General features: G+C 44.3%; 1 protein-coding gene and 1 pseudogene across 1 annotated transcript in view; both read right to left on the bottom strand.

Moving 5' to 3' along the window:
• CFDP1 (craniofacial development protein 1) overlaps positions 1 to 26,540 on the bottom strand; it is a 134,197-nt gene that overhangs the window by 7,926 nt on the left and 99,731 nt on the right. The window contains exon 6 of the mRNA XM_068528065.1: positions 3,683 to 3,841. Within this exon, the coding sequence (XP_068384166.1) occupies positions 3,683 to 3,841 (159 nt within the window). The remainder of the gene's footprint in view (positions 1 to 3,682; positions 3,842 to 26,540) is intronic.
• LOC137753518 (cytochrome c pseudogene) lies at positions 365 to 3,240 on the bottom strand (annotated as a pseudogene).

Here is a 26,540-nt window from a genome sequence, read left to right as displayed (position 1 = left end):
CGTCGCAACTAGAGGAGGCCCGCGCGCAGCAACGAAGACCCAACGCAGCCATAAATAAATAAATAAATAAAATTTAAAAATTGGACAATAATAATCCAATATTGACCATTGTAGCTTCAAATTCTATTAAAGCTTTACAAGGGGAAAGATGGGATAGCACTTACTGAAGTAGAATTACTATCAAAACACAAAAAGCACAACATAATCTTTCAACCTCAATTCCATCTTATTTTAATCAGGACTGTATTACAGGAATATTTTTTATCACTATCCATGATCTGGATTCTTCTATAGGAGAACAATTTAAATATGGCATCTGTAAAAAATGTCACAGTCTCATAATAAATATGGTAGAGGCCAATCATTACTCATAAGTAGCTTTTTTGAGATGTTATCAAATAGGACCTTTCCCCCTTAGTTTCAGCAGAGATCACTTTTGTTCCATGGTAATACTTCTTGGGATTCTCCACATATTCCCTCAGAGCAGACTCTCCCCAGGTGGCCTTTGCTCTCGTTGGCATCTGTGTAAGAGAATTTGGGGGCCTGACCAAACAGACCTTTCAGGTTTGGCTTGTGCTTCCCACCCTCTGACACTGTGGCACTGGGCACACTTCTCAGTAGAAATCTTCTTGCCCTTCTCGACAGTCCCTGTTTTGAAGTCAGCTCTCTAAGTTACATACGTGCTGGATAGGCTCACCCAGCAAGCTGACTGTCTTGCTCTCATTTCTAGAATTTAGTTGCTGTGGTCTAGTGAGTCTCAATCCAGACTGTGCACGAGAAGCACCTGAGGAGTGATTTAAAGATACAGGTATCTGTGACTCTTTTTTTAAAAATTGAGGTATAGTTGCTGTACAATATTATATCAGTTTCAGGTGTACAACGCAGTAATTCGTAATTTTTTTTTTTTTTTTTTTTTTGGCCCAGCCGCACAGCTTGTGGGATCTTAGTTCCCTGACCAAGAAGTGAACCCATGCCCCCTGCAATGGAAGTGCGGAGTTCCTAACCACTGGACCGCCAGAGAATTCCCAAGTAATTCACAATTTTTAAAGGTTATACTCCATAGTTATAAAATACTGGCTATATTCCCATATAGCTTATTTGTTTTATACATAGTAGTTTGTACCTCTTAATCCCCTACCCCTATCTTGCCCCTTCTCCTTTCCTTCTCCCCATTGGTAACTACTAAGTTTGTTCTCTATATCTGTAAGTTCTTTTTTGTTTTATTCACTCGTTTGTTGTATTTTTTAGATTCCACATGTAAGTGATATCATATAGTATTTGTCTTTCTCTGACTTATTTCACTAAGCATATACCCTCCAAGTCCATCCATGTTGTTGCAAACGGCAAAATTTCATTCTTTTTTATGGCTGAGTAATATTCCATTGTGTGTGTGTGTGTGTGTGTGTGTGTGTACACATATACACACCACACAGATATCTGTGACTCGATTCAGCGGTGCACAGGGGTGCCCTTGTCATGTAACTCTGAAAAAAACCCCAGAAGATTCTCATGCTTAGCCAAGGTAAGAACCAGAGCAATAGTTCCTTCCCTGGACTAGGGGTTGGGCCCTTTTATCTGCCAGGAGCTAGGAAAGGCAGTGAGTGGAGGTATGGGGTGGGCACGAGAGAGGGCAGGTGAGAAGAGCCAAAGGCAGAGCACAGAAGTCATCAGATCTGCACTGGAAAAATACAATCAGATCCGTGGAATCATCTGGCCAGGCGGAAAAGGCTCAGAGACAGAGGGAAAAGCAAAGAGCTTAAAAGTTGTATGCTATTAGTTGTTCCCTAACCCAGTTATGTGATTTTCCATTGCCTGAAAAGTCCTCATTGGGCAGATGTCCTTTTTAATCTTGTTTTCTCTTCCAGCCTACATTTTCTTATCTCTCCCTTATCGTCAACAGCACCACTCCTTACTTTTATAAGACCTCTATTAACAGAACGAACACTGTCTAACCCATATAATCAATCCTCAGAGAAGCAGTAAAGTGTGGCACACACTGGCAGTTCCTCTGCTGCCTGAGATCACCAGGCAAACATGGAGAAGCGGCGGGGCTGAGTTACTAGAGCTGAGTCAGAGTGGGGAGGTTCAGGGCATGCATCAGAGGCCTTCTGCAGGTAACACTGACTCCTGCTTGTGCTTTCTTGTGGGCCCTTCCCCAGATGGCTACGGTACTTCTACCTCTGTCCTGTGGCAAACCATCTTTGACAGATGGACTTAGAAGTCTGGTAGTTAAACAAGCTCATAAAGTCATTAAAGACATTTTTTTTTTAATATACTGATCAGCTTCTACGTTCATTCAAATACTCGTGAAGCCTAATCTAGAAAAATGACCCCCCAAACAAATCCCTCACCTGTCTTTATTATAATTTAGCTTATAAATAACCTGAATGACTACCACTTAATACACACCTTTAAGTGACAGTGACAGGCGCTCTGCAAAGGGCTTTTGTGGACAGGGCTTTATGCCTTTCTTACTGCGCTCCACTTTAGTGCACTTTGCAGATACTGTGTTTTTTAACAAATTGAAGGACTGTGGCAATCTTGTGTTGTCAGATGATTGTCAGAATTTTTTAGCAATAAAGTATTTTTTAATTAAGGCTTGTACATTGTGTTTTAGATATAATGCTTGCATCCTTAATAGACTACAGTATCGTATAAACATAACTTTTATATGCACTGGGAAACCAAGAAATTCGCATGACTCACTTTACTGCAATATTTGCTTCATTGCGGTGGTCTGGAACAGAACCCGCAATATCTCTGAGGTCTGCCTGTGCTATATACATATATGCATGATACATATATCACATGTTTTGTCTCACGAGAGCCTCACAACCACCCTAAGGGTGGTATTATTATCTCAGTTTTACTGGTGAAGGAGCTGAGCCTCGGGGATGCACGGCGGCTGCAGGGAGAGCCCCTGCTGGAGAGGGGCAGGCATGGGGAGCACCAGGGCTGTCTGATGCGCCACGCACACTTCCTTTCACTGTTAGGGGCGGGGAGTGTGGACCTTGAGCCATGGACCCACTTCTGTAGTAACTTTGTTCTTGGCTCCTTCTGAGGTTCCTAAGTACTCAGTGAACACCATTTCTCTCAGGACATTCCTGTACACAGTTTATGGACATCCTCTTTGTATTCCAAAGTGAAGAGGAAGAGGGTGCACGTGATGGCCCGGATGCTGTCTGAGGGCTGGTGTGTCACATAGGTTGAAGCCAAAGGTGAAGCCCCACCCCGGGCCATAATGACACAGACAAAAAAAATCCCACAATACCCGACAACATCTAGGCGCCCTGTTGACTCTGCGTTTGATGCACTGAGCTTGTCTGGCTTCTCAGAAGGCCAAATAATTCAGATGAGGCCGAGGCTGATACGGTGAGCCAGATCTGACCACATGAACAAACGAGGTGACTTACAGTTCATGGGAGCTGCAATTCAGCAAATTCAGCTTGGCAGACGTGCCTCTCCCCGAGAGAAGTGCTGCTCACGTGCCCTCCCACCCCAATGTTTTCCTCACCGACAGGACCTGCCCACATTAGAACAGAGCTTCAACAACAAACCAAAGAACTCATGTTTTCTGTTTTACCATGAAAAGCTCCTGCCTACTTAAATTGGGTAGCGCGTGTGCAATGAACGATCGCAGGGTTCTGAGGATTTTGAGAGCGTAGAAGGCACTACTTCTTACCCCTCCTTCCCTCGGTTGTGGGTGGCTAGTTCTTCGCCAATGCCCTCCTCCTCCTTGAAGCTCTCCCAGTCCAGCTTGGACTTCTCTAGCGTGCTCATCTTCTGCTTCTTGGCTCCTAGTTTCCCCAAAAGGCTGCTCATGCCACTTGATCTTTTTAACCTAGGGAAAGCAAAAACATGAAACATGTAGCAGGTAAAAACTCTAATCTCTTGATTAATGGTTTTTCTGATTGGCACGGGCCTCCCTAGATTCAAGCTATTTATCTTAATGGGAGCCATGTTTGCATCCAGGGTACTTCCTGTCTGGTGTGGAGAGCACAGTAAGGAGACCAGAATTCTAATGCACTTTTCCTGCTCAATACCTCTGACCACTCTAACGACCTGGGGATAGGAAATCCTGAAGACCTCTGTCTGCTCTGTATGACAGACAGGTCTCTGCTCGCAAGGAGGGAGAAGTGCAGCACGATTCAGACACGGTTTTACAATCACATGCCTTGTTTCATAGTCCAGCTCGAACCATGTGACTTTAGGCTAGGTATTTAACTACATCTGCCTTGGTTTCCTAATCTACAAAGTGAACGCTTACTCACAGGGCTGTAGTGTATCCTCTATATAAAGTGCTTAAAACAGCAGCTGGCACAGAGCAAAGGTGCAATAAATGTTATCCATCCTGAATCACTGTCATCATCTGTGCACTAAAGCCCCAGGGAATCGTTTCAAGAGAAAGAGAACCAGATCCCAACACTGATGAGCAAGAGTTACAGTATCTTAAAAAGACTCTAAGATCAGTTTCCTTTCCACTCCTGTGAGTCAGGACCCTGGTTTTTCCCAGGAGGTGGAGAACATTCCTCATCCTGAAAGCAGGGAATGTACAGCCTGTGCTCTACTTGCTGGTTATGCTGTCGTGGACGGTGGGAGAAACCCCATATGCCCAAGTTCAAGTCCTGGCAGGTCAAATGTTTCCAGTCAATGTTAAATGTATGAGATAAAATAAGCAAGACAGAATGCAGCTAGTAAGAAGGTGGTACTAGGGGAAGGAAGTATGGAAGGAACATGGCTTTTGGTCTCTTTAGAAAGTAAAACAAGTTATATACCAGCATACAGGAAACTAGAAGTCATTTCCTGCTTTACTGGGATACGCAAGAGGGTTAAAACATTTAAAAACTCTCTGAGCTAATATCACAAGGCCTACTGATAACATCAACAATAATACCTCTCACTTGCCTAGAAGGCTAATTATCCAAGTGTTTCATAGCCATTTCTCATCTTACTCTCCCTAGTGCCCGTGAAAGAGGACCACTGAGTCTCAGAGTTGGAGGAGGAACTTCAAGATGATCTTGTGTCTCACCAACCATTCTGAAATCCCACCTTCCTGCAGCACAGTGCCAGTGAGGGATGGCTCACTACCTCTGCCCTGGAATGAGCCGACAGGCGTGTCCACACTGAACACGAGACTCTTGGGGCTGAGCAATGGCCCTCCACACTCTCATTAGCTTCCCTGCTGTGGTCATACCCTGCTACAGGCTGTCAGCTTGAGATCAACTCAGACGAGGCTGGGCAGGCGTCACTGTCCTCATTTCGAGCTGGACAAATAAAGTGCAGAGGGGTTAAATGATACAGCAAAGGTCAAACCAATAGAAGATGCAGGTCCAGGGCAAAACAAGGCTTTTCTGACCCTCAGTGTGGTGCACTGTGCTGTCTCACTTCTAACGTGAGAATTTACTGGAGAGATTTTCTGACAGCTATTTTATTCCCAATTTGCTTAAGGATTTTCCAAAGAGCTCTGTATGAGCTTTCGATTCATATCTTCTAATTCTTTTCCGGATAACAGTCCCTACAACAATCTCTCCATCAACACACACAGACTATATTTTACCAGGAACAGAGCATAAGTGGAGAGGCAGAAACTTAACATGGCTCAAATCCTTCCCCTTCTCACCTGCTTCACTGCCACTGTCTTGGTTCTCATTTTTATATTCTCATCTGGATGATTAAGCAGGCTCTTCACTTGTCTCCCTGACTTTGGTCTTGTCCCACCATCACTCACCTGCTCCATCCTGGCATCTATCCTACATGTTGTCTTCACAGTGAATTTTTGAAAATATGAAGCTTATCACGTCTTTCTGGTTAATGTCTCCTCCTTAACCCCTAAATTACTCTTACAACAAAGTCTAAACTCCTTCACTCGCAGAGTTCTTCCTGATCTTCTCTCGCCACATCTCCCCTTGCAACCTACACTCCAGCCACACCTGCAGTTCACCTCTCCCTGTCCCCCTCCCATTCATCTGGTCTTGCCTTAGCTTAGAAACCGCTTCCTGCAGGAGGCTTTCCCAGACCCTTCCCCCAATCTCTGAACTAGATACCTCCTGCTGGTGATTCTACCGCACCCCTGTTCTTTTCCCATTACGGCACTGCTCCTCTCCGTAACAGGTGCTTGAGGGCTCTACGTTCAGTTGCTGCCGCACTGGTCAGCTCTGAGGAAGCTCAGAGCCATTGCGGGCAACATCTCACCAAAACCACACACCTGGAGGTTTTCCATTTCTGGCCGCGGGGTGTCCTTTGACCCTGCCTACATGCCAGAAGCACTTGGTGGAGTGGCTGTGGCGGACAGGAGCTGGTGGCTAAATGGCCCAATCCCTTGTCCTCACATAGGCAGTCCTGGGAGGTACACTGGATGCGTCTCAGAAGTCCTGACGGCTCGTGGCCTTGGAAATGCGTGCACTCTTCTATTGGCTTTTCTGCCTTCCCTGCCTCACTTTTCCCACCCCCTCAACTCTTGCTTCTTGGGACACCTCCCCAAATAAACCACCTGCACTCAGAGCCTTACCTAAGGTTCTGCTTTGGGGGAATCTAACAAAGATGTTGAGGAGAAACATGACTTTCCCTTTGCAGGCTCTATATCGTGTGGATACTTAAGTTCTGGGTCTCCAAATCTCTCTCTAGCACACGGATATAGTTCTGTAAACAGTGGACACTCGATAAACTCAACAATGTCACCTGGATCACAGAACCAATTAGTGGGAGAGAATCAGATTTTTGTAGAATAAAGGTGTTCAGAACACTTCTAAATTGGGAAATTCTAAAGGGAGGAATTTCCACTTATATTTGCCCATCAGCTCTCTGCAACCCAGGGTTCCCCATCTTATCTGGGCAGCACCACGGCTCTCTGTACACCACCTCTCCCCTACAGCCTACAGCTCTGACAGTATTACCAGAATATGCCATCTTTTCAACAAGTCACTTCGAGAAGTCTATGGTAAAATGATTTTTGCCGCGTAGCAGTGAGAAAGGTTCTAGAGAAAGAAAAAAGTCATAATCCCCCTTTAAATGAGTATCAGCAAAACGTCACCTGTGCTATTATGCTTTAGGAGAAAGCTTCTATGTCTGCTTGCATTGGATCATTAACACGGTGTATGATTTCCTACTTTGACGGCCTCAAAAGCAAAGTTACCCATCTTGTATTTGAGGCTAAATCAAGTGAACGACACATTTATAGCAGCAGCCAAAACATGCGGAGGCTCGTCATCACTGAGAGACCAGCACCTGGTTCCTGGAGCCTGGAATGTGGGGTCTCACACTCACTCCCCACCTTGAAATGGGGCTTTAGTGGCATACTCCTGGCATCATTCCATTGCAATTTTCAGGAAGGCAGATTTACCCTGACCTTGGACCCATCTCTGCTGTTAAAGTTCATCAATCAGGCTTTCGGGAAAGCTGAGGCAGGCAGGAAAGAGTCAGATTCTGGGCAGCGGCTGCCGGCTGTCTCTATTCTGTTGTGAAGGAAACTGCAGAGAGCGCCTCAGCCTACGGCTCCCCCTCTCAGAAGTGCAGCTAGGCCAGGAGGGAGCAACTCAGCACTGCCAGGAGGGAGGCATCCCACAGGCATTTAGCAGGTGTGCACACTGGAAAACCGGGGAAAGGGGAAGGTCCGAATTCCCCTGGAGACCTCTGTGCTGTCAGCAGGAACCAGTGCAGTTTCAGGCATCAGAGAAACAGCAACACTGACTTCTCTTTGTTCTGGATCCTAAGCCATAATGGCAAGGGACTACCAGGAAGTCGGCTTTGACAGCCCAACCCCTCCCCCAGCTGCAGATTTTCCAGTCTTGGTTCTAAAGTGGGATGAGCTGTGTCACAGAAACCACATTCAGGAGAACCTTCACCCACCTGTTAGAGGTCACAGTTCACAGGAAGGCACCCTGCACTTGCTCCCTCACAGACTGCATCCAGAACGTTATACTCAGGCATGTCCAGACTACTGCTGCCAAGATGTTTTCAATGTAACAATGACATTTCAACCGCCTCCTCCTACTCTGACCTTACTACCGTAAGTTCGTGTGAGGACTAATCCTGTCTGAGGAGCACAGCCTTCACTCTGAGCAGCTGGCTTCCGTGCCATCAGAGGGTATGGCTGAGTGCACAACACACTTGTGAAAGAGCCTCTTACTAAGCTTTTTTTTCTTGTGCTTTCTGTCCTGTTCTCCATCAATCAGCAATTATCCCAATTCCCTTCCCACCGTACCAAGCCCGATGACGTGTCCCAACACCAGACACCAACCAAGACCTCACAAAAAAATATTCAGAATCTCAGAAAAGTAAAAGGGACAAAAAGGGCAAAATGACCATTGTCTTGTTCCTTTCTGAATTCAAAGTTTACAATGATAATTTGCTAGAAATTATGCTGCCTTTTAGCCCCCAGAATGTAAGTTTAACAAAATTCACTGCAACTAAATGATAAACTCCATCCTGTTGAGTCTACTATAAAGATATTAAAGCAACATGTTTTCTTTGCTCCAGTCCCATGAGCATGGACGCAGATTCACCCAAATGACTTGTTTCGTAGCAAAAGCACTGCTTTACCTGGCCATGCTCAGTGATGCTCTGGGTCCTGCTGTTTATTTATGAGAGGTGCTGGAAAGGAGCTGGGGAAATAACTTCTTAAACAGAAACAGAAAGGATGACAGGACACAACAACCGGTTGTGAAGAAAAGGTGGGAACATCTTTCCCATAATCTTTAAAATCAGCCCCAGACACCCAGCTGTCTCACAGAATAGAATTTGAGGTTTGGGAATGAATTTAGAGTCATTCGTTCATTGCACTCATCTAACAGAGATTAATCAGAAATTACTGTACACCAGACAATGTGCTTGGAACTGGGGATACAAAAATATATAAAGCATAATCTTTGGCTTCAAGGAGAAAATCTAGTAGAGGAGATCATCATCCAAAAAAACTGTGACCAAATACTATTAGGACACAAAACAGGGAGCAGCTGAGAGGCTGTTTAATGCAACCTCTTTATTTTAGAGATGAGTTAACTAAAATCTAAGAAGGTTAAGAAATCTGCCCAAGTTCACCGTGGGAGACTTGGATCTAGTACTCAGTGCTTTTGACACCCGGCCTGTCTTCTCCATCTTGCTGATACTAGAGTTGAGGACAGATAACCTTTGGAGATCCCTTCCACACACCAATTTCACTGCTGATTTTGGGGTTGGGGAGGATATTCTTATTTTCCCTGTTGTCCTGGAGCTTACTGTACACAGGGCCCATGTCTTACTCATTCTTGGCTCACCCAGCATAGTACAAAGCCTTGCCATGGTATGTGACCACTACATGTCTAATATGATTCGATAATGGACTTATCCAAGTGAATCTTCTCTTATACCAGAAGGATTTAACACTGCACTTGAACCAACAGGAAAGAAAAGGAAACGCCAAAATTGGACCAGCAAGGATAGGGTCAACACATGTGCACGGAAGCACTACTGACCTTTACTTAGAACTTCAACATACAGCTCAAGTCTACGCGTTCTCTCTCACAACCTGCTTAACCACTAACATGCAAATTATTTGGAACAAAGATTCTTTGGCAGAGATATGCAGTTTCCTTAGTATTTGTCATCTGTTTACAAGGCAGGAGTGGACTTATTTGTAGCTTAGCCATGGACTATCTTCCAGAGCCATACAAGGGTCTGGAACTGGCATGGTACTTCCTGAGAAATGGGAAGAAAGTTTATGATGAAATTCTTCAGTGAGAGCTGTCTGATTGAAACCACTATTCTCTTTCAGATCTTCTTTGGATTAAGCTGAAATCCCGAAGAATGAAATGTAAAGCCCTAGTCCCTGGGCCAATTTCACTCCACACCTGTGTAAGTCTCTAAGCAATCTCCGCAAAGCCTAAGGCAAGGTGACTCAAGGAAATGGACTGGAAGCCAGTGGTACGTTAGGAAAAGAGCTTAAATCCCATTCGCTTCCCAGCATTGTACTGACAGTATTCTATGGGACATCGGGACTCAGCAAAGTGGAAAACCAGAAATATTGACATTGATACACTGCCAGCCAAAAAAAAAAAAAAGGCATCTATCAGCAAAAGGTGAAATAAAAGCTGGCAAATAGCAGCAGCTTCAGTTTTTGTACAAATAGAAAACGATCTGCTACTCAGTTTTATTGATCTTATGCCAATCCAAGAGTAAAGGGAGGGACTTCCCTGGTGGCGCAGTGGTTAAGAATCCGTCTGCCAATGCAGGGGACACAGGTTCGCGCCCTGGTCCGGGAAGATCCCACATGCCGCAGAGCAACTAAGCCCGTGTGCCACAACTACTGAGCCTGCGCTCTAGAGCCCGCGTGCCACAACTACTGAAGCCCGCATGTCTAGAGCCTGTGCTCCACAACAAGAGAAGCCACCGCAATGAGAAGCCCGCGCACCGCAATGAGTAGCCCCTACTCACTGCAACTAGAGAAAGCGCACGTGCAGCAACAAAGACCCAACGCAGCCAAATATAAATAAATAAATAAGTAAATAAATTTAAAAAAAAAAGTAAAGGGAACGTAAGTTTGTCTGATTTGATTTCCGCTGCTCTGCATCTTTATAGCATGTCTATGAAACATACCTGATGATTCTGGTTGCAAAAGCCCTGAATTCTAAGCTTCTAAAACATTGTATTATAGAAAGCCCTTTTCAACTCTTCCTTTCCTACCTGTTAAGCACAGAGGTCTATTTTGCCTGCTTTGGCCTTTGAGCTGCTGCTGGGAGGACTATTCTAGCTGACTTGGTTCTATTTAAATGGACAGCTCTTCCTATAGAAGACACTCATTCACAGTCAGTTCTCCCCAGAGCAGTAGGGGTCCTCTAACTGCACAGTTTCTGGTCTCTCTTGCGATAAAGGTCATTTATTTTTGAGACAAGTAACTTGGGGTTAAGGACTCTCAAGTGACACTGAAATGGACTTTTTCTCTGAGACAAGCTAACTGATCTGCTGGGCAGTAGTTTATTTGCATCATATGCCAAGAGAAAGTTAATGCCCCTCTTTGTGAAGAACAGTCCTCCACTGGTCTATTGTTCTGCTGAAACCAGCTCAGTGGGCTTGCGCCCCTTGCCACAGAAGGCAATTGTTTGTTTTTATTGTTGTTTGTTTTTATTAATCTGCCTAGTTCAGACCTTTCAGAGAGGGTCAAATTTAGACAAGCATTAGGAAAGAATGGGTCCTTTCCCACACCATTCCTTGGTGCACGTGAGGCCTCTGCAATGCTTGGTTCACACACTTAATGCAGAGAAAACTGCTGTATGAAGATGCAAAAGGGCTTGCGTTGCCACCAGGTGGGTGGGTGAGCTTTAGGGTATGCGAGCATCCCGTGCACTCCTGCTTCTGTGGTATGGAACGTGATGGCACAAGAACACCTGTGTGGTCTACTGAGAAACTTCCCTCAACTTTCCAGTTTGAAAAATGTCAAACTGACAGAAAAGTTGAAAGCAGAGAACGACTATTACCTAAACACTCTTCACTTAGATTCACCAATTATTAACATTTTGCCACATCTGCTTATCTTTTTTGGGGGGGGGGGTGATTCATGCTCCTTCACCTCTAAATACTTTGTGTGTGTCTCCTAAGGACATTCTTCTACATAAACAACACCTTATATTATACCCAAGAAATCTCACATTGATAGAATGGCATAATCTAACTTAAAAGTTCATATTCGGGCTTCCCTGGTGGCGCAGTGGTTGAGAATCTGCCTGCCAATGCAGGGGACACGGGTTCGAGCCCTGGTCTGGGAAGATCCCACATGCCGGGGAGCAACTAGGCCCGTGAGCCACAATTACTGAGCCTGCGCATCTGGAGCTTGTGCTCCACAACAAGAGAGGCCACGATAGTGAGAGGCCCGCGCACCGCGATGAAGAGTGGCCCCCGCTTGCCGCAACTAGAGAAAGCCCTCGCACAGAAACGAAGACCCAACACAGCCAAAAATAAATAAATAAATAAATAAATTTATTAAAAAAAAAAAAAAAAGTTCATCTTTACATTTCCCTCAATGCCTCCCCAACGGCCTTCACATTTGTTCTCCATTGCCTCCTATCAGGCACCACATCTGGGGTTCCCTTAGCCTCCTTTAATCTAGAACAGTCTTCTGCCTTTTGTTTTTTTTTTTTTTTTTAAATTTTATTTATTTATTTTATTTATGGCTGTGTTGGGTCTTCGTTTCCGTGCAAGGGCTTTCTCTAGTTGTGGCAAGCGGGGGCCACTCTTCATCGCGGTGCGCAGGCCTCTCACTGTCGTGGCCTCTCCTGTCGCGGAGCACAGGCTCCAGACGCGCAGGCTCAGTAATTGTGGCTCACGGGCCCAGCTGTTCTGCGGCATGTGGGATCTTCCCAGACCAGGGCTCGAACCCGTGTCCCCTGCATTGGCAGGCAGATTCTCAACCACTGCGCCACCAGGGAAGCCCCTGCCTTTTGTTTTGTTTGCTTGTTTTCTGGTCTTTGATAGTCTTTTGAGTCTAGGTTGGTTGTTTTACAGAATATTGCTCGTTTAGGATTTGTCTCTTTCCTATGCCAAATATGCCATGTAGATGAGGTAGGGTACTTCTTACTGCACCATCACATAGTAATGGACACATAGTGTCAGGTCAGCCCAGGACTCATGAGGCTAAGTGTGGCCCCTTGGGTAATGTGGTGACTGCCAGAGCTCTCATTTGTAAAGGTACATTCTCTTCTCTGTGATTAATTTGTAATTAATGTGTAATATGTAGAATAATACCTTCAGGAAGTTCTGACTGCTTATTTCATACCTCACCTATAATGCCTTGGCCACGTCTAAGGACAGACTGGGGTGAATGAATAGTGAAGGACCCTATTTGAAGAATAAATATGCAGAAAATCCCAAAGGGATCATAAAGCTCTGGCTGTAAGAAAGTCTCTAAAAAGGGAAAAAGCAGTAACTGGAGAAAGGCCAATGGTTATGAGATCATCAGCAGAGTCCTAGACTAGATCTGCCAATGGTGAGCACAGAGGTCTCTGGCCAACAGGGAAGCATTCACCTCGATACCTGGACGCTCTTCTCAAGGGCTGGACGCCCGGTGTGCGTAGGGTTAAGTGACACGAAGTCAGTGGCAAAGCAAAACCCTCTGGCCCACCCACCAGACCTCTAGGAAATGATACTTCTGAATTTCCCTTCTCCTTTGTCCCACTCCCCTGTGGTTGCATCTCATTCCCTGGGAAAGAGATAATGCCACATCCCTTCCTGCCTCTGCTCCAGCAATTTCCTTCCTCACACCATTCCCATGGTGGGGCCTCAGGGCAAAGTAGGGAAGGGCCTCCACCATTTCACAGCAGTTGGGGAGTGAAGGAGGCCTGGGGGCTCTCCAAGGAGGAAATGTTTAGTTTATTGGGAATGAGGGTTATGCCTGGGGAGGGAAGGGACACTTTCCCCTTGAGGTGCAAACTGCTGTTGCTTTAATTTGTATGATCAGGCAGAGTTGGGGAGAATAATGTACTGACCAACACAAACAGGCCATTTACATTTCTGAGACAGAATTTTAAAGGAATTATTAAATACAGCTTCTAACAAAGCCCATAATGGCATTTTTCTTTATGCAGAACCCTGGGAGCTCAACTGAGGAAGGCACAGCTTGTTTTTCCTGATACTGCTTCCATATGGGCTCCAACCAATCACAGCCACAGAGGCAAAGGAGAGATGAGGCAGAATCAGGATCTGGCGGCTAACACATCAAGGCCCTTCCGAAGGAGAGCTCTGCTGGTTTCGTCCTGTGACTGCGCCAGGCCAGGGCGGCTTTGCGGACTACCTGCCTGGTCTGAGGGCAGGAGCCACACTCACCCTGATCGATCTCACCAGGAAAGAGCACATCTGTCAGAGACACCAGCCAACATGAGAAGCAAAGCACAGAAGATAAATGTGCTCCGACTGGGTTGTTTTGGCTAACTGCTGATTCAGGAGTTGGCATGTTTTCTCAAACCTCATTCTGTTGTTTGACTCCCGGCTTGCTTTTTCTCAGGCAGGTCTCCATCTCCTCATGAAAATGTCTGAGGATGTCAACATAAAACACATTTTTAAATTCTTGGCCACCTCCCAGGCTGAGATCAGGTCGAAGTTTCAGGATGTGGGGGCTGTCCTCAGTCAGACCAGACAGACCTCACTGAAAACGAGTCATGCCTGCGCTCCTTTCTAGAAATGGGTAGGCACATTAACCACAAGGCTTTGAACGCATAGGAGTTAGCTAGCACACATTTTGCACAATTACTCACCTCCATGCCTCAACTTCTTACCACTACTAAATAAGCACGCAGTGATTCCCAACACCTCACAGTTCTGCCTGGGGGGGCGGGGGTGTGTGTGTGGGTGTGTGTGTGCGTGCGTTTGCACATTATGGTCCTTCCATTAGATGGGGCTGAATAGTAAGAAAGGTCATTTCCAGCGCGTGACACTCCTGCTGGGGCCCTGACTCCCAATCCCTCTCAGGGCGGCATCTGCCCCAGTCGCTCGCTCACTTGCCAGGGCATCTTCCCTGGCCTCCTAGAAGCCACTATCCTGGTAACTCAGTGGGCAACTCAACGAGGCCCAGACCCCAACCTGCCCCACTCCAGGGCAGCTCCCATCTACCCTCAAAAAGCCAGGACACACCATTATCCACAGTTTTCCCCTGTCACAGCACCCCTTTACAATCTAGGATTTAAAGAGTCCTTGGGAAGCAATTACCTGCACAAGGGTGATCAAAAGAAGGGGGTTGTTTCAAGCCTGAGCCCTAGGTGTCACTTTGCTAAAGCAATGCAATGGATTTCAACAAAGAAAAATATCTGTTCCCACGGAGTCTGGTAGAGAAAGCAGAAAACTTTCTTTTTACTGCACTCAGGAAGTGGTTTTCATAGATGTTAACCACAGCTGGGTAATCTGTACAACCACAACATAGTTTCTCTTTAATAAACGGAAGATTTTTACCCACTGCATCACTGACTACCAAAAAGAATTCCCACCCTCCATCTCTAAGGCAAGAAAAAAATGATAAGTAGAGTCCCTTTCCTTAATCTGCCAGCCAGGGGTTGCTAAAGGAGCTTTTTCATTCAGAAATGTAGATTGTTCTATGAGGCTCCTGTCATCCAACCCTACTGCTGAGTGATGGATGAACCTTGAACAAACCCAGTTTCTTTGCACGCTGGGATCCCCTCAGAGCCTTTAGGACCATGATCCACAACGGGTCATAACGTAAATGTATGACAATGGATCACAATCAATAAGTTTGAAAAAGGAGCTTTAGCGACTACTGGCTGGGAGATGAAGGTGTGCTGAAACAAAGCTGGCCAATGTTGCCACGCACAGATGGTTCAAGAAAATGAAAACAAATCAAAGCAAATGCCACCAACTAAAGATGCGAAGGGTGGACTGTTCAGTTCTCTGATTCATCCTTGTATGTTAACCATTTGTCCTGGGAAACTTGGCATCACTCTCTCCCTGCTGTGAGAGCAAGGCCTCTGACCTGTGGCTCCTTGCCCAGAAGCCAGGAGCAGCCTGGGAGAGTCTGTGGCCCTCTCCTTGGGGGCAAGTGGCTTCATGATGCTGTTCCCATCACTGTGAGGCCCAGCTGGTGATTCAGCAAAGACTGCGTGAGCATGTTGACCATTCTCACTGCCCAGACGAAGGAAGGAGGTTCGGAGCTAGGGGTGTCAATACTGATGGTCTCATCTGAATGATATAACTAAAACTAAAAGGGCACTCACGCAAAAAAACACAAAACGAAAATTTACCTAGTTGTAACGAGGAAGAGCTTTTTTCTCTAAGAGCGAAGATAATAGAGACGATAACCCAATATATAAGCTACTGAAATGATTTGTATTCCAGAAGAATGCTGGAAAATCTGATGACACATCATTTTTTATTCTCAGTTAATACTCTTAAAAACAGCCTATCTGAGATATAGTTCATATACTAAAGAATTCACTCATTTAAAGCATGCAAGTCAATGGTTTTTAGTATATTCAGTTGTACAGCCATTACCACAATCTAATTTTAGAACATTTTATCACCCTCTCAAAAAAAAAAAAAACAAACCCCTCATACCCATTAGCAGTCACCCCCATTCCTCTAGCTCCAGGCAACCACTAATCTATTTTCTGTCTCTACAGATCTGCCTATTCTAATATTAATAGTTTTATTTTATTATTATTTTTATTTTCTTAAATTATTTTTTTGGCCACTCCGCGTGGCATGCACGATCTTAGTTCCCAGACCAAGGATCGAACCTGTGACCCCTGCAGTGGAAGCACTGAGTCTTAGCCACTGGACTGCCAGGGAAGTCCCAGACAGCTAATACTTTTAAATCTTAAGTTTAAGATTATATAGTTGGTATCTGTTGTAGCTTCCTATGAGAAATACATTTAAACTTTCAACTTGCCCGCTATGTTGATAGTCACATGTAAGTTTCATAAGGGTGAGGAAAATCAGAAATCTAGACTTCAGACAGGAATACTGGAATATCTGAGCACTGCTTACATAGCGAAGTCCCACATATCAACAGTACTACTTTGGAGCTGTGTTTTTAAAGCAGTGAGACATAGTGGCTTAGCAGTCAGTGCAGAAACCTGCCCCTGCCACTTAAGGTTTTTTTTCTTTTAAAACCCTGGGTGAGTAAATTTATCTGAGCCTCAAGTAACCAATTAATAAAATGAGGATAATAATAACTACCTTGAAACATGATGATTAAATGAGATATTCATCAACTCAGCCTTTATTTATTGAGTGCCTTCAGTGTGCCAGACTCTGCTGGCCACTGAAGATAGAAACACAAATTTCTTATCCTCATTTAATTCACTTGCTTGAGACAGATATGCAAACAAGAATTAGATTATGAGAAAACCGCTACACAGCAAGTGCAGTAGGAGCCTAAGAGTGTGAATTGTGGAAGGCTGTAGAAAGGGAGGGGGAGGTGTCTGAAACGTGAAGGATGAGAAGGAATCTGCCAAGGGGACAACGTGGGATAGGAAGTCCGGAAAGAGATAATAACATGCTCAACGTATGTGAAAGCACTGAGCAGCATAATACCTGGCACACAGCAGAAAATCAATACTTCCTATTGTTCCTACTCTTACCCTCTCATGTCCTTGAAAAGATGCTTCTCTAGAATACAGAAAGAAATTAAAATCTTGCTGCTGCTAGAGAAAAATGATTGATCTGAGACTTTAGGAGTTGCTTGTTCTATCTTTTCCTGAGGCTAATTCATCTCTGGCAGCAAAGTATATTTAAAATTTTGACATTTTTCCCCCCACAAACTTTTTTTTTTTTTTAAATAAATTTATTTATTTATTTTTGGCTGTGTTGGGTCTTCGTTTCTGTGCGAGGGCTCTCTCCAGTTGCAGCGAGCGGGGGCCACTCTTCATCGCGGTGCGCGGGCCTCTCACTATCGCGGCCTCTCTTGTAGCGGAGCACAGGCTCCAGACGCGCAGGCTCAGCAGTTGTGGCTCACGGGCCTAGTTGCTCCGCGGCATGTGGGATCTTCCCAGACCAGGGCTCGAACCCGTGTCCCCTGCATTGGCAGGCGGACCCTCAACCACTGCGCCACCAGGGAAGCCCCCTCCACAAACTTTTAATTTTGAAAAGTTTCAAACCAAGAAAAGTTGATCTCCCTTGTCTAGAACACTCCCCTTGCCTACAGAATGGCCCACTATTTGGACTTGTCTGACTGTTAATGTTGGCTTCTTTGAGGGTATCTGGGAGTCTTCTGGCACTCGATCCCTGGACTGCTCTTCTCCATGTACACTCACTTCCTGAGTGATTTCACCCAGTCCCAAAGCTTAAATACCATTTATTTGCCTCTGACCTCCAAATGTCTTATTTTCAGCCCAGACCTCTCTCCCTAATTCCAGAATTTCACTCAACTGCCCAGTGGGCATCTCCACTTGGATGCCCAGTAGACCTCGCCTGCAGCAGCTGTCCACACCTTCGTAGAGGGCAACAGCACCCACCAGGTACTTACCTCTCAGATCTCCTCTCATAACTAACCCCCGACTCATTCCTCTTCAGGCGTGCACCCACCTTTGTAGGCCTTGCCTCAAGCCATTCCTTCCACCTGAAATACTCTCTTCCCACATAACATCTTGTTAACTTCCTTACCTCCTTCAAGTCTGTGCTCAAATCTCAAAAACTTCTCATTGACACTTAATGCTTACCATCCTATTCAATACTCTAAACTTAACTCTCACCCCACAGTCCCGATTTCCCCACCCTCCTCGGATTTTCTTTTCTTTGTAACATTCAGCATTTTCTAACACACCACATAATTTATTTATTACGTTTAATGTCTATCTCCCCGCTGGAATGGAAACTCCACAAAGGCTTGAGCCAACATCTGTTTTGATCACTGATATAACTCAAACACCCGGCACAGTGCCTGGCACTTGTTAGGCACTCAATAAACATTTGTTATAAAAATGTATGAATACTGGGAAAACGTATCAACTTGGTATATTATAAATAGATTCCAATAATGATATCTACTAAAGTAACAATTCTCGATGTTGGCTAATCTCATAGCTGCTGTCCATCCTTCACTGGGTTTTCTTCTACAGGAGACGCAAGTACTTCAGAGCAGGCACAGGAAAAGCATTTGTTCATTGCAGCAGATGGCGGACCCCTCCCTGAATGGCTGTCAGGAGCCTGGAATTTGTCTTAGGCTGGCCTCGGCACCACTGGATGAGAGCCTGCAGAATGCTCGACATCCTTGTCATAAACTGTAATCTATCCTAATTGAAACACAAATAAGGGACAGAATTAAGGGGAGTGCTGGATGAATCTTTGCTTTTTTTGGTCTATGACAATAGAATTTGCAAAAAAAAAAAAAAAAAAAAGTGGGGTTCCCTGGTGGCGCAGTGGTTAAGAATCCGCCTGCCAAGGCAGCGGGCACGGATTCAAGCACTGGTCCAGGAAGATCCCACGTGCCGCGGAGCAACTAAGCCTGTACACCATAACTACTGAGGCTGCGCTCTAGAGCCCTCAAGCCACAACTACTGAAACCCACGCACCTAGAGCCCGTGCTCTGCAACAAGAGAAGCCACCGCAATGAGAAGCCTGCGCACCACAACGAAGAGTAGCCCCCTGCTCGCAGCAACTAGAGAAACCCTGCACGCAGCAGCAAAGACCCAACGCAGCCAGAAATAAATAAATAAAATAAATACAATTTTAAAAAAGTGATATTTGCATTCATATTTTGTGCTAATGAAGCCCTGGAACAACCAGGTCAAGAGACCTAAGGATGGACTTAGCTGAGGGTGGCCAATGAGTCTTTTTCTCTTGCCCCTGGTTACCTCACAGCCAGGCTACGTTTGTCTGTTTGCTCTTGGGGGCTAGTTTTAAAGTCATATACTCTACTACATTATGAGCCAGAAGCAATGCCTGAGTCCAGCCTTGAAGCTAAAACCAACACTGGATGGATGTAATCGGAGCAATTAGCTAACTTAATACTCAGCCAACTGAACAACTTCTTGTCAGAAGCTGCCAGAAAGAATTATTCAGGTGTACAGATTTGCTACAGGCAGCAAACTGAGCTGCAAGCAAAGATGACCACTCCCTCCAGCTGTCACAACCAACTATGTCAAGGTAAGAGAGTTAGGCAGATACGAACTTTCTCGCTTGTTCAGTGGGCAACTGAGTTGGTGTACCCAGTGGAAGGGATAAGATGGTGAAGAGCACCTAGAAAAAGATGCAAAAAGGAGTGGGTTCTTCTCACTGCTGGGGGTCTGGGTGCCTGGTGAGAAGAGAAGATCCTAAAAACTTCCAAGGCGGGGGGCAGAAGGGGGCGGGGAGGATGAGGTCATATACGAAGATTCAAGACTTCCAAATGGCTTCTGACCGTGGAGCAATGTCCTCACAATTCTGAAGGAAAATCATTTTCCACCTATAATGTTATACCCACCCAGCAAAACCATTAGTAAAATGTGAAGACAGAACAAAGTCATTGTCAGACGCTCCCAGTTTCAAACATTTATCTCCCATAAATCATTTCCTCAGGATGTAACTGGAGGATGAGCTCTATCAAAACGAGGGAATAAACCTAGGAAGAGTAAGACAAGGGAGCCAAGAAACAGGGGAGCCACACAAAGAGGGATGATAAGGCAGGCCCAGAACAACAGCTGCACAGGAAGCCCAGAGAACAAGGAGCCCAGACCTGAGCAGGAGGATGGAAGGCTCCAGAAGGGACTGGGGATGGGATGTAAATGACAGATTATCTGACATAGTGGAGAAAAATACCGAGACGGATTTCACAGCCCTGTTGGAGAGTTTGGGAAAAATGTGATAGGGACACAGAAAATGAAGCAAACTAACAAATAACATACATACATGAAAGGAAATACAAGGGTAGTCCACACCCGGCCTCAGGGGAGGGGCAGTACAAGAGTGTTAATTCCTCCTCTTCCAAAACAGGAGTCGGTGCTTCTTAAAGACTAGAATTAACAGGAAGTTAATAATGTCTTTTAAAAAATGTCTAATATTGAAAAAATAAATAACAGTATACTAAACACAGTAGTTCAAATTACAAACAAAATAATACCAGAAGAACTAACTAAAAGAGTTTAAAGTGGTTGCCTCTGGAAAGCAGGACCCAGGCCTGGGTCAGGAGACTGCATAATACATTTTTTTTTTATAGATTTTTAAAATTTTATTTTATTTATTTTATCTTTGGCTGTGTTGGGTCTCCATTGCTGCACGTGGCCTTTCTCTAGTTGCGGCGAGAGGGGGCTACTCTTCGTTGTGGTGCGGTGGCTTCTCATTGCGGTGGCTTCTCTTGTTGCAGAGTACGGGCTCTAGGCGCAAGGGCTCAGTAGTTGTGGCGCGCAGGCTCAGTAGTTGTGGCGTGCAGGCTCAGTAGTTGTGGCGCACGGGCTTAGCTGCTCCGCAGCATGTGGGATCTTCTCGGACCAGGGCTCGAACCTGTGTCCCCCGCATTGGCAGGCAGATTCTTAACCACTGGGCCACCAGGGAAGCCCTAGTACATTTTGACTTTTCACACTATGCATCTGTATGACTTTGAACTGATAACCAACCTGGGTTAATAAATCTTAATGTGCCTTTTAGCAGAAAAAGAAAAGAAAGGAATTTTTCTGAGGAGTCATCAGTCTGGCTATTTCTCCATTGGAAAAGCTGGTGAAATGATCTGTTCCCCAGTGAGTGCACTGCTGAAATGATGAAAGAGATGAAAGCTAGAACACTCTTCCCGCACTTAATAGAAAAGGTTTTGCAGGATCATATTTATTTCTCAGCAGGTTTTGTACGCTGTTAAATTTTAGAAAGACAAAAATCTTAGATGCCTGCCCCTTCAGATATATGCTGTGCTGCAGAGTCAAAGAAAATCAGGGGAAATGGCTAAAAAGGGACATGCCTCTGTCAAATGAGAATTAGGAAGGGAAGTCTGAAATGCCACTGAGATTGTCATCAAGCCAGAAAGTTTGTTTTAAATGGCGGGAGGGAAGTAAAAAAGGCGATGAAAGGAAGTCTTTAAAGCCTTTCATTCTATATTCTGGTAGAATACAGCCGTTAATTAATACAGCCCATTCCTTCCTTCGCTCTCTCCACAAGCTGCTTAAAAAAATAAGGAAGGAAGTTATGGTGGTTAGAGCAGGGCGTTAATAAGATGGTCTGACTTCTGGGCTGCACTCCTAATTCACCTGCTGTGTGGGCTTGCCCCACCCTGGATAAATCACTCTGTCACATTTTTTACTTCAGTGACTGAGACGTAGAGAGACCAGTTTAACTCTGTGAGAGGCCGTGAACATCGTTAATCACTAATACTCTGCAACAGCCTCTGTGGAAGAGAGGTACTGCAGCATCAGTTACTCATGATCATCTGGAAAGGCCAACAATCATCCATGACTTGCCTCCTCTTAAAGCACCTGGCCCACCATAGCTGTGGAAAGGTTTGCTTTTTCTCCTCCTGTAATTAATTAATCCAAACAAAACCCTTTAAAACAACAGAAATGTGAAAAGGAACAGGAAAGAGGATAATAAGAAGGACAAACTGTTGCAACAATCCCACCTGTCCAGCCAACCTTGCCAAGCCTGAAATGCTCTGAAAAACATCTCTCTGTATTTCCCCCGGATGTAAATACCAGGAAAAGGCTGCTTGCTGGCCAGCAGGCCTAGCCTGGTGTTGTAAAGGAGAAACCGTCGGCTGAAGTCGTGCAGTGGGTGGAGGAGGTTTCCACCAGAACGAAGGAGAGAGAGGGAGGAAAGGTCAGGTAAAGCACAGTAAGAAGCTTCCTGACCCACTTTTTAATTACTCTTACTAAACTGTCAAAAATAAGGCTAAAAAACAACAACAAAAACAAAAGGTGGAATACTCCCAGCACAATCTAAACCCTACCAAACTGAACAAAGTCTGGAGAAAAGAAGACCTCCTATTCAGCAAGTCAGCTGATGGGCTAAGGGAATGCGTATGGAGGACGAGAAATGGCTCAGCTGGCCCTAAAATGAGCCTCCCTGTGAATACATTCCATGGACTCAACTAATTCAGTGATCCTTCTGGAGCCAGCCATCTATTTCATGTTGGCCTCCCATCTTATAAATGCTGTAACCTGCCCCCTAGTCAGGTTTCAAATACTCGTAGCTCTCTTGATTTACAATGAAACATTAACGATCAGAACATGAAGTACGTATTTGCCATAAGTCTTGCCAGTGACTCTTTGCCGTTTGGGGGGGAAAAACCTTAATTTAGTTTATGCATATGGTCAAAATACAAAATGACCAAAATAATCCCCTAACCACCGATTCTTTTTCTCTGAAGCAACAACTGTTTACCAGTTCCTGGTGTCCTTGTGCAGTGTTCTCTGCATATGCAATCACTGACAGTCCACAGGCTATCTTCTCCAGAAGCTGATTTCCTAGAGCTGTAGGTAGGACCTAATTTCCTATCTGAGCACTTAAATCTCCATATATTTTAGTTTTTATTGGGGTCTGGCAATAAAGCTCTGCAAGTCAGAGTTTTTAAATCTGCTTCTTCCTGCCAGAGCTACTTCATGCATATCCAAGCAATGTATATTTGCTTATATTCTCTCCCCATCCTGCACATAAATGATTGTATACCTCTACACTATTCTGCTCCTGGCTCTTTTCACTTATTTATGTATTCCAGGGATCACTGTGTATCAGTACATAGAGCACTTCCTCTTTCTTTTCAAAGCTGCATGTTGTTCTATTGTATGGAAGAACCATAATTTATCAGGCAGTCACTGCTATGAACTTCAATGACAATCTTTTACCATTACAAACACGGAGAGCCACATCCTTGTCAAGGCACTATTATCAAACTTTGGGATCTCTGCCAATCTGGTGAAAAATAGCATCTCCTTGTCATTTAAATTTGTTTCTCTTTTTATTAGGGACACTCAGCATCTTTTCTAATGTGTAAGAGCCATTTATATTTCCGTTCTGGTGAGTTTTCTTTGCCCTTTTAAAAACTGGGTGGTTGATATGTTTCTTATTGATTTGTAGAGGCTCTTACTAGGGAAATTTGTACCTTGTTTGGATTTAGTTGCAAATGGCTTTCTCCTAGTTTGTTACTTGTCCTTGTTTATGGTAGTCTTTGCCATGGGTTTTTCTTGGCTTTTTTTTAAGGAATGTATCAGCATTCTTTTAAAAAGGCTTCAGTCAGACTATATGTCCATCAACAGATGAATGGATAAAGATGTGGTGTGTGTGTGTGTGTGTATGTGTATAGTAGAATATTACTCAGCCATAAAAAAGAATGAAATAATGCTATTTGCAGCAACATGGATGGACCTAGAGATTATCATACTAAGTGGAGTAAGACAGACAAAGACAACTATCATATATGGTATGGCTTATATAGAGAATCTAAAATATGACACAAATGAACTTACATACAAAACAGAAACAGACCCACAGACATAGAAAACAAACTTACAGTTACCAAAGGGGAAAGGGGAGGAGGGATAAATTAGGAGCTTGGGATTAGCAGATATACACTACTATATATAAGACAGATAAACAACAAGGACCTACTGTATAGCACAGGGAACTATACTCAATATTTTGTAATAACCTATAAGGGAAAAGAATCTGAAAAAGAATATATATATATGTATAACTGAATCACTTTGCTCTACACATGAAACTAACACAACACTGTAAATCAAATGTACCTCAATAAAAATAAAATGAAATAAAATAAAAGACTTCAACTGTGCTGTGTCTTAGTTAAAATGGACTTCCCTACTAAGGCAGGTGACATCAGAACGGTCTGTTTGCCGAGGGGAATGATCCAGCTGAAGTGAGAAGACGACGGTGCGGGATTAAGGGGATAAACGCAGGAACGGGCAAGGTCACCGAGAGGAGCAGGGCACACCGTGGACGGGGGATGAATACGGCACTAGGAAGGGCAGGAGCCACAGGTACAGGCGCTGGACGGATGGTGGAGCTGCTGCTTCTAAACTCTCTTTTTTTTTGGGTGCGGGGCAAACTGTCCTACTTTGAAGCACAGGTCCTGAGGCTTTACTGCCCCTTGTCCCTCCTTATTGTCACCAGCTACTACTGCCTTCTCCAATCACTCCCTTGTCACTGACAGCTTGTTTGTTCTTAGCCTCTATCAGATGATTTCAATATCCACAGATGATCCAAACTTGTTCTCTCAATTTTTCAAATTTCTCAGAGTCAGGTAACTTTCTCTTTAGTCCAACTCAGCCACCTATTCGCATAGGCTTTCTCTGATAATCCAACAAACCTCCACAACCTTTACTTCAAAGGTTCTACTCTCTGATCATTTCCTCTTACCGTTCTTGGCTCAAATACTTTAGTACTTCCACTAACTTCAATGGCAAATCCAGGAAGAAGGAGGAAAGAGAATTTGGAAGCAGTGATGGGGTACAAGGAAGATATTTATTTCAACTCCAGGTCTTGGGAAATGAAAAGTGTAGGAGAAAAAACAGCAGCCACCTGAGGTTGCTGTAGGGGAAGCAGTGTTTCCAGGGGACCACTTGGCCCAGTTTCAGTGAAGGCATAAGGTAAAGGGATTATTCATCAAGGAAGCTGAATCAGCAGGGGCTCAGAATGTGTCACCCCAAAATATGCCACTTTGGCCTACTGATATTTTGAATTAAAGGTACTTGAGAAATAGCCAGTAAAAGAAGGACACTGATCCTCCTTTGTCCCGGTAATCAGCAGGAGATAACCTCCCATGGGAAAGGTACCAGAGGGGTAGAGGGCATCCTTATCACCAGATATAGGGAATCTAGGGCCGAGAATGCTGAATAAACAAACCTTGTTACTTCTTCACCAATTTACTACCCCAAGCCCAAACTCCTTTGTCTTGTCAGTTCTTCACAAATTTATTGTTTCTTTATCTAAAAGGTATAAAAGCTTCCTGTTTTGGTCACTTCTTTGAGTCTCATATTTTTGTGGGGCACTGGTACATACAAAATTAAATTTGTTTTTCTCCTGTTAATCAGTCCTATGTCAATTTAATTATTAGACTAGCCAAAGGATCTAGGAGGGAAGAAGGGAGATTTTTTTCCACTCCTACAAAACTGAAGGGAGGTCACTGAGCTCAAACTACATGCGGGTATGAAAGGATAGGGAGGGACATGGTGGGGATAAGCATCTCAAAGATGAGCACGATCTGGAGGCCTGGACTTGTGGTGGCATCCACAGTGGATGTCAGAGTAGACCGTGACTGAGGACCTCTGGGCGGCTGCTTTTGCCAATGTCTACAGATGTCATTGCTGTCAGGAGCATACAGCTGCTCAAGTTCCAGATTACTGACCTAAGGCATTTTCTGCTGAGTTTTTTTCCCCCTTTATCAAGGCTTCTTTTGTTTCCCCCTTTAATTTTTCTGGACAACATCCCTCTGGTAATTCTATAAAATAGGAATCATGAGTGGGAAACTGAGTTCTTGCACATGTGAAAAATGCCTTCACTGGCCCTTAATACCTGAGGGATAGCTTCCCTGGGTATGGACTCTTAGGTTCTACAGTATTTTCTCTCAGAACTATGAATATGTTGTTCCATCATCCTCTTGCATCCAGAGTTGCCAATAAGACTCTGATACCAACATGATTCTTGCTTCTTTGTAGGCTGGACTGTTTTCTCTATCTGGAAGCTTTTAGGATTTTTCCTTATCCTAGTCTTCTGAGACTTCCATTATATGTGTAAAACATATAAGTAAGCCCTCTTAACTTGATATATTCACAGTGGGCCCTTTCATTCTAAGGGTCTTATTTTCTTCTGTTTGGGAAATTTTCTTCCGTTGTTTCTTTGGGTATTTGTTCCCCCCTCCATTTCTTCTCTCTTACCCCCCAGAACTCATATTCTATGAACCCCAAAACTTCTGAAATGACTCCCTTTGTTATAGTTACTTTTCTGTCAGCCTATCTCTTTATTATTTTATAACCTAGGAAAATTCTTTGGCTCTTTCCTCTGCTCACTACTAATTCCCTTTAGCTGTATCTATTAGACTGTGGAGTCTCTTTAATGAGGTTCTAGCTAAACAATCATGTTTTATTTCCAAGATCTAGGAAATAAAATTCATTCTTTCCCATAAGAGTCTGTTCTCGTTTCATGAATGAAATATTTTC

The sequence above is a fragment of the Eschrichtius robustus genome, chromosome 19, assembly GCF_028021215.1.
Source record: "Eschrichtius robustus isolate mEscRob2 chromosome 19, mEscRob2.pri, whole genome shotgun sequence".
In the NCBI taxonomy this organism is placed as follows: Eukaryota; Metazoa; Chordata; class Mammalia; order Artiodactyla; family Eschrichtiidae; genus Eschrichtius; species Eschrichtius robustus.
The sequence above is the reverse complement of the archived record's forward strand: the minus strand, read 5'-3'. Positions and strand labels throughout refer to the sequence as shown.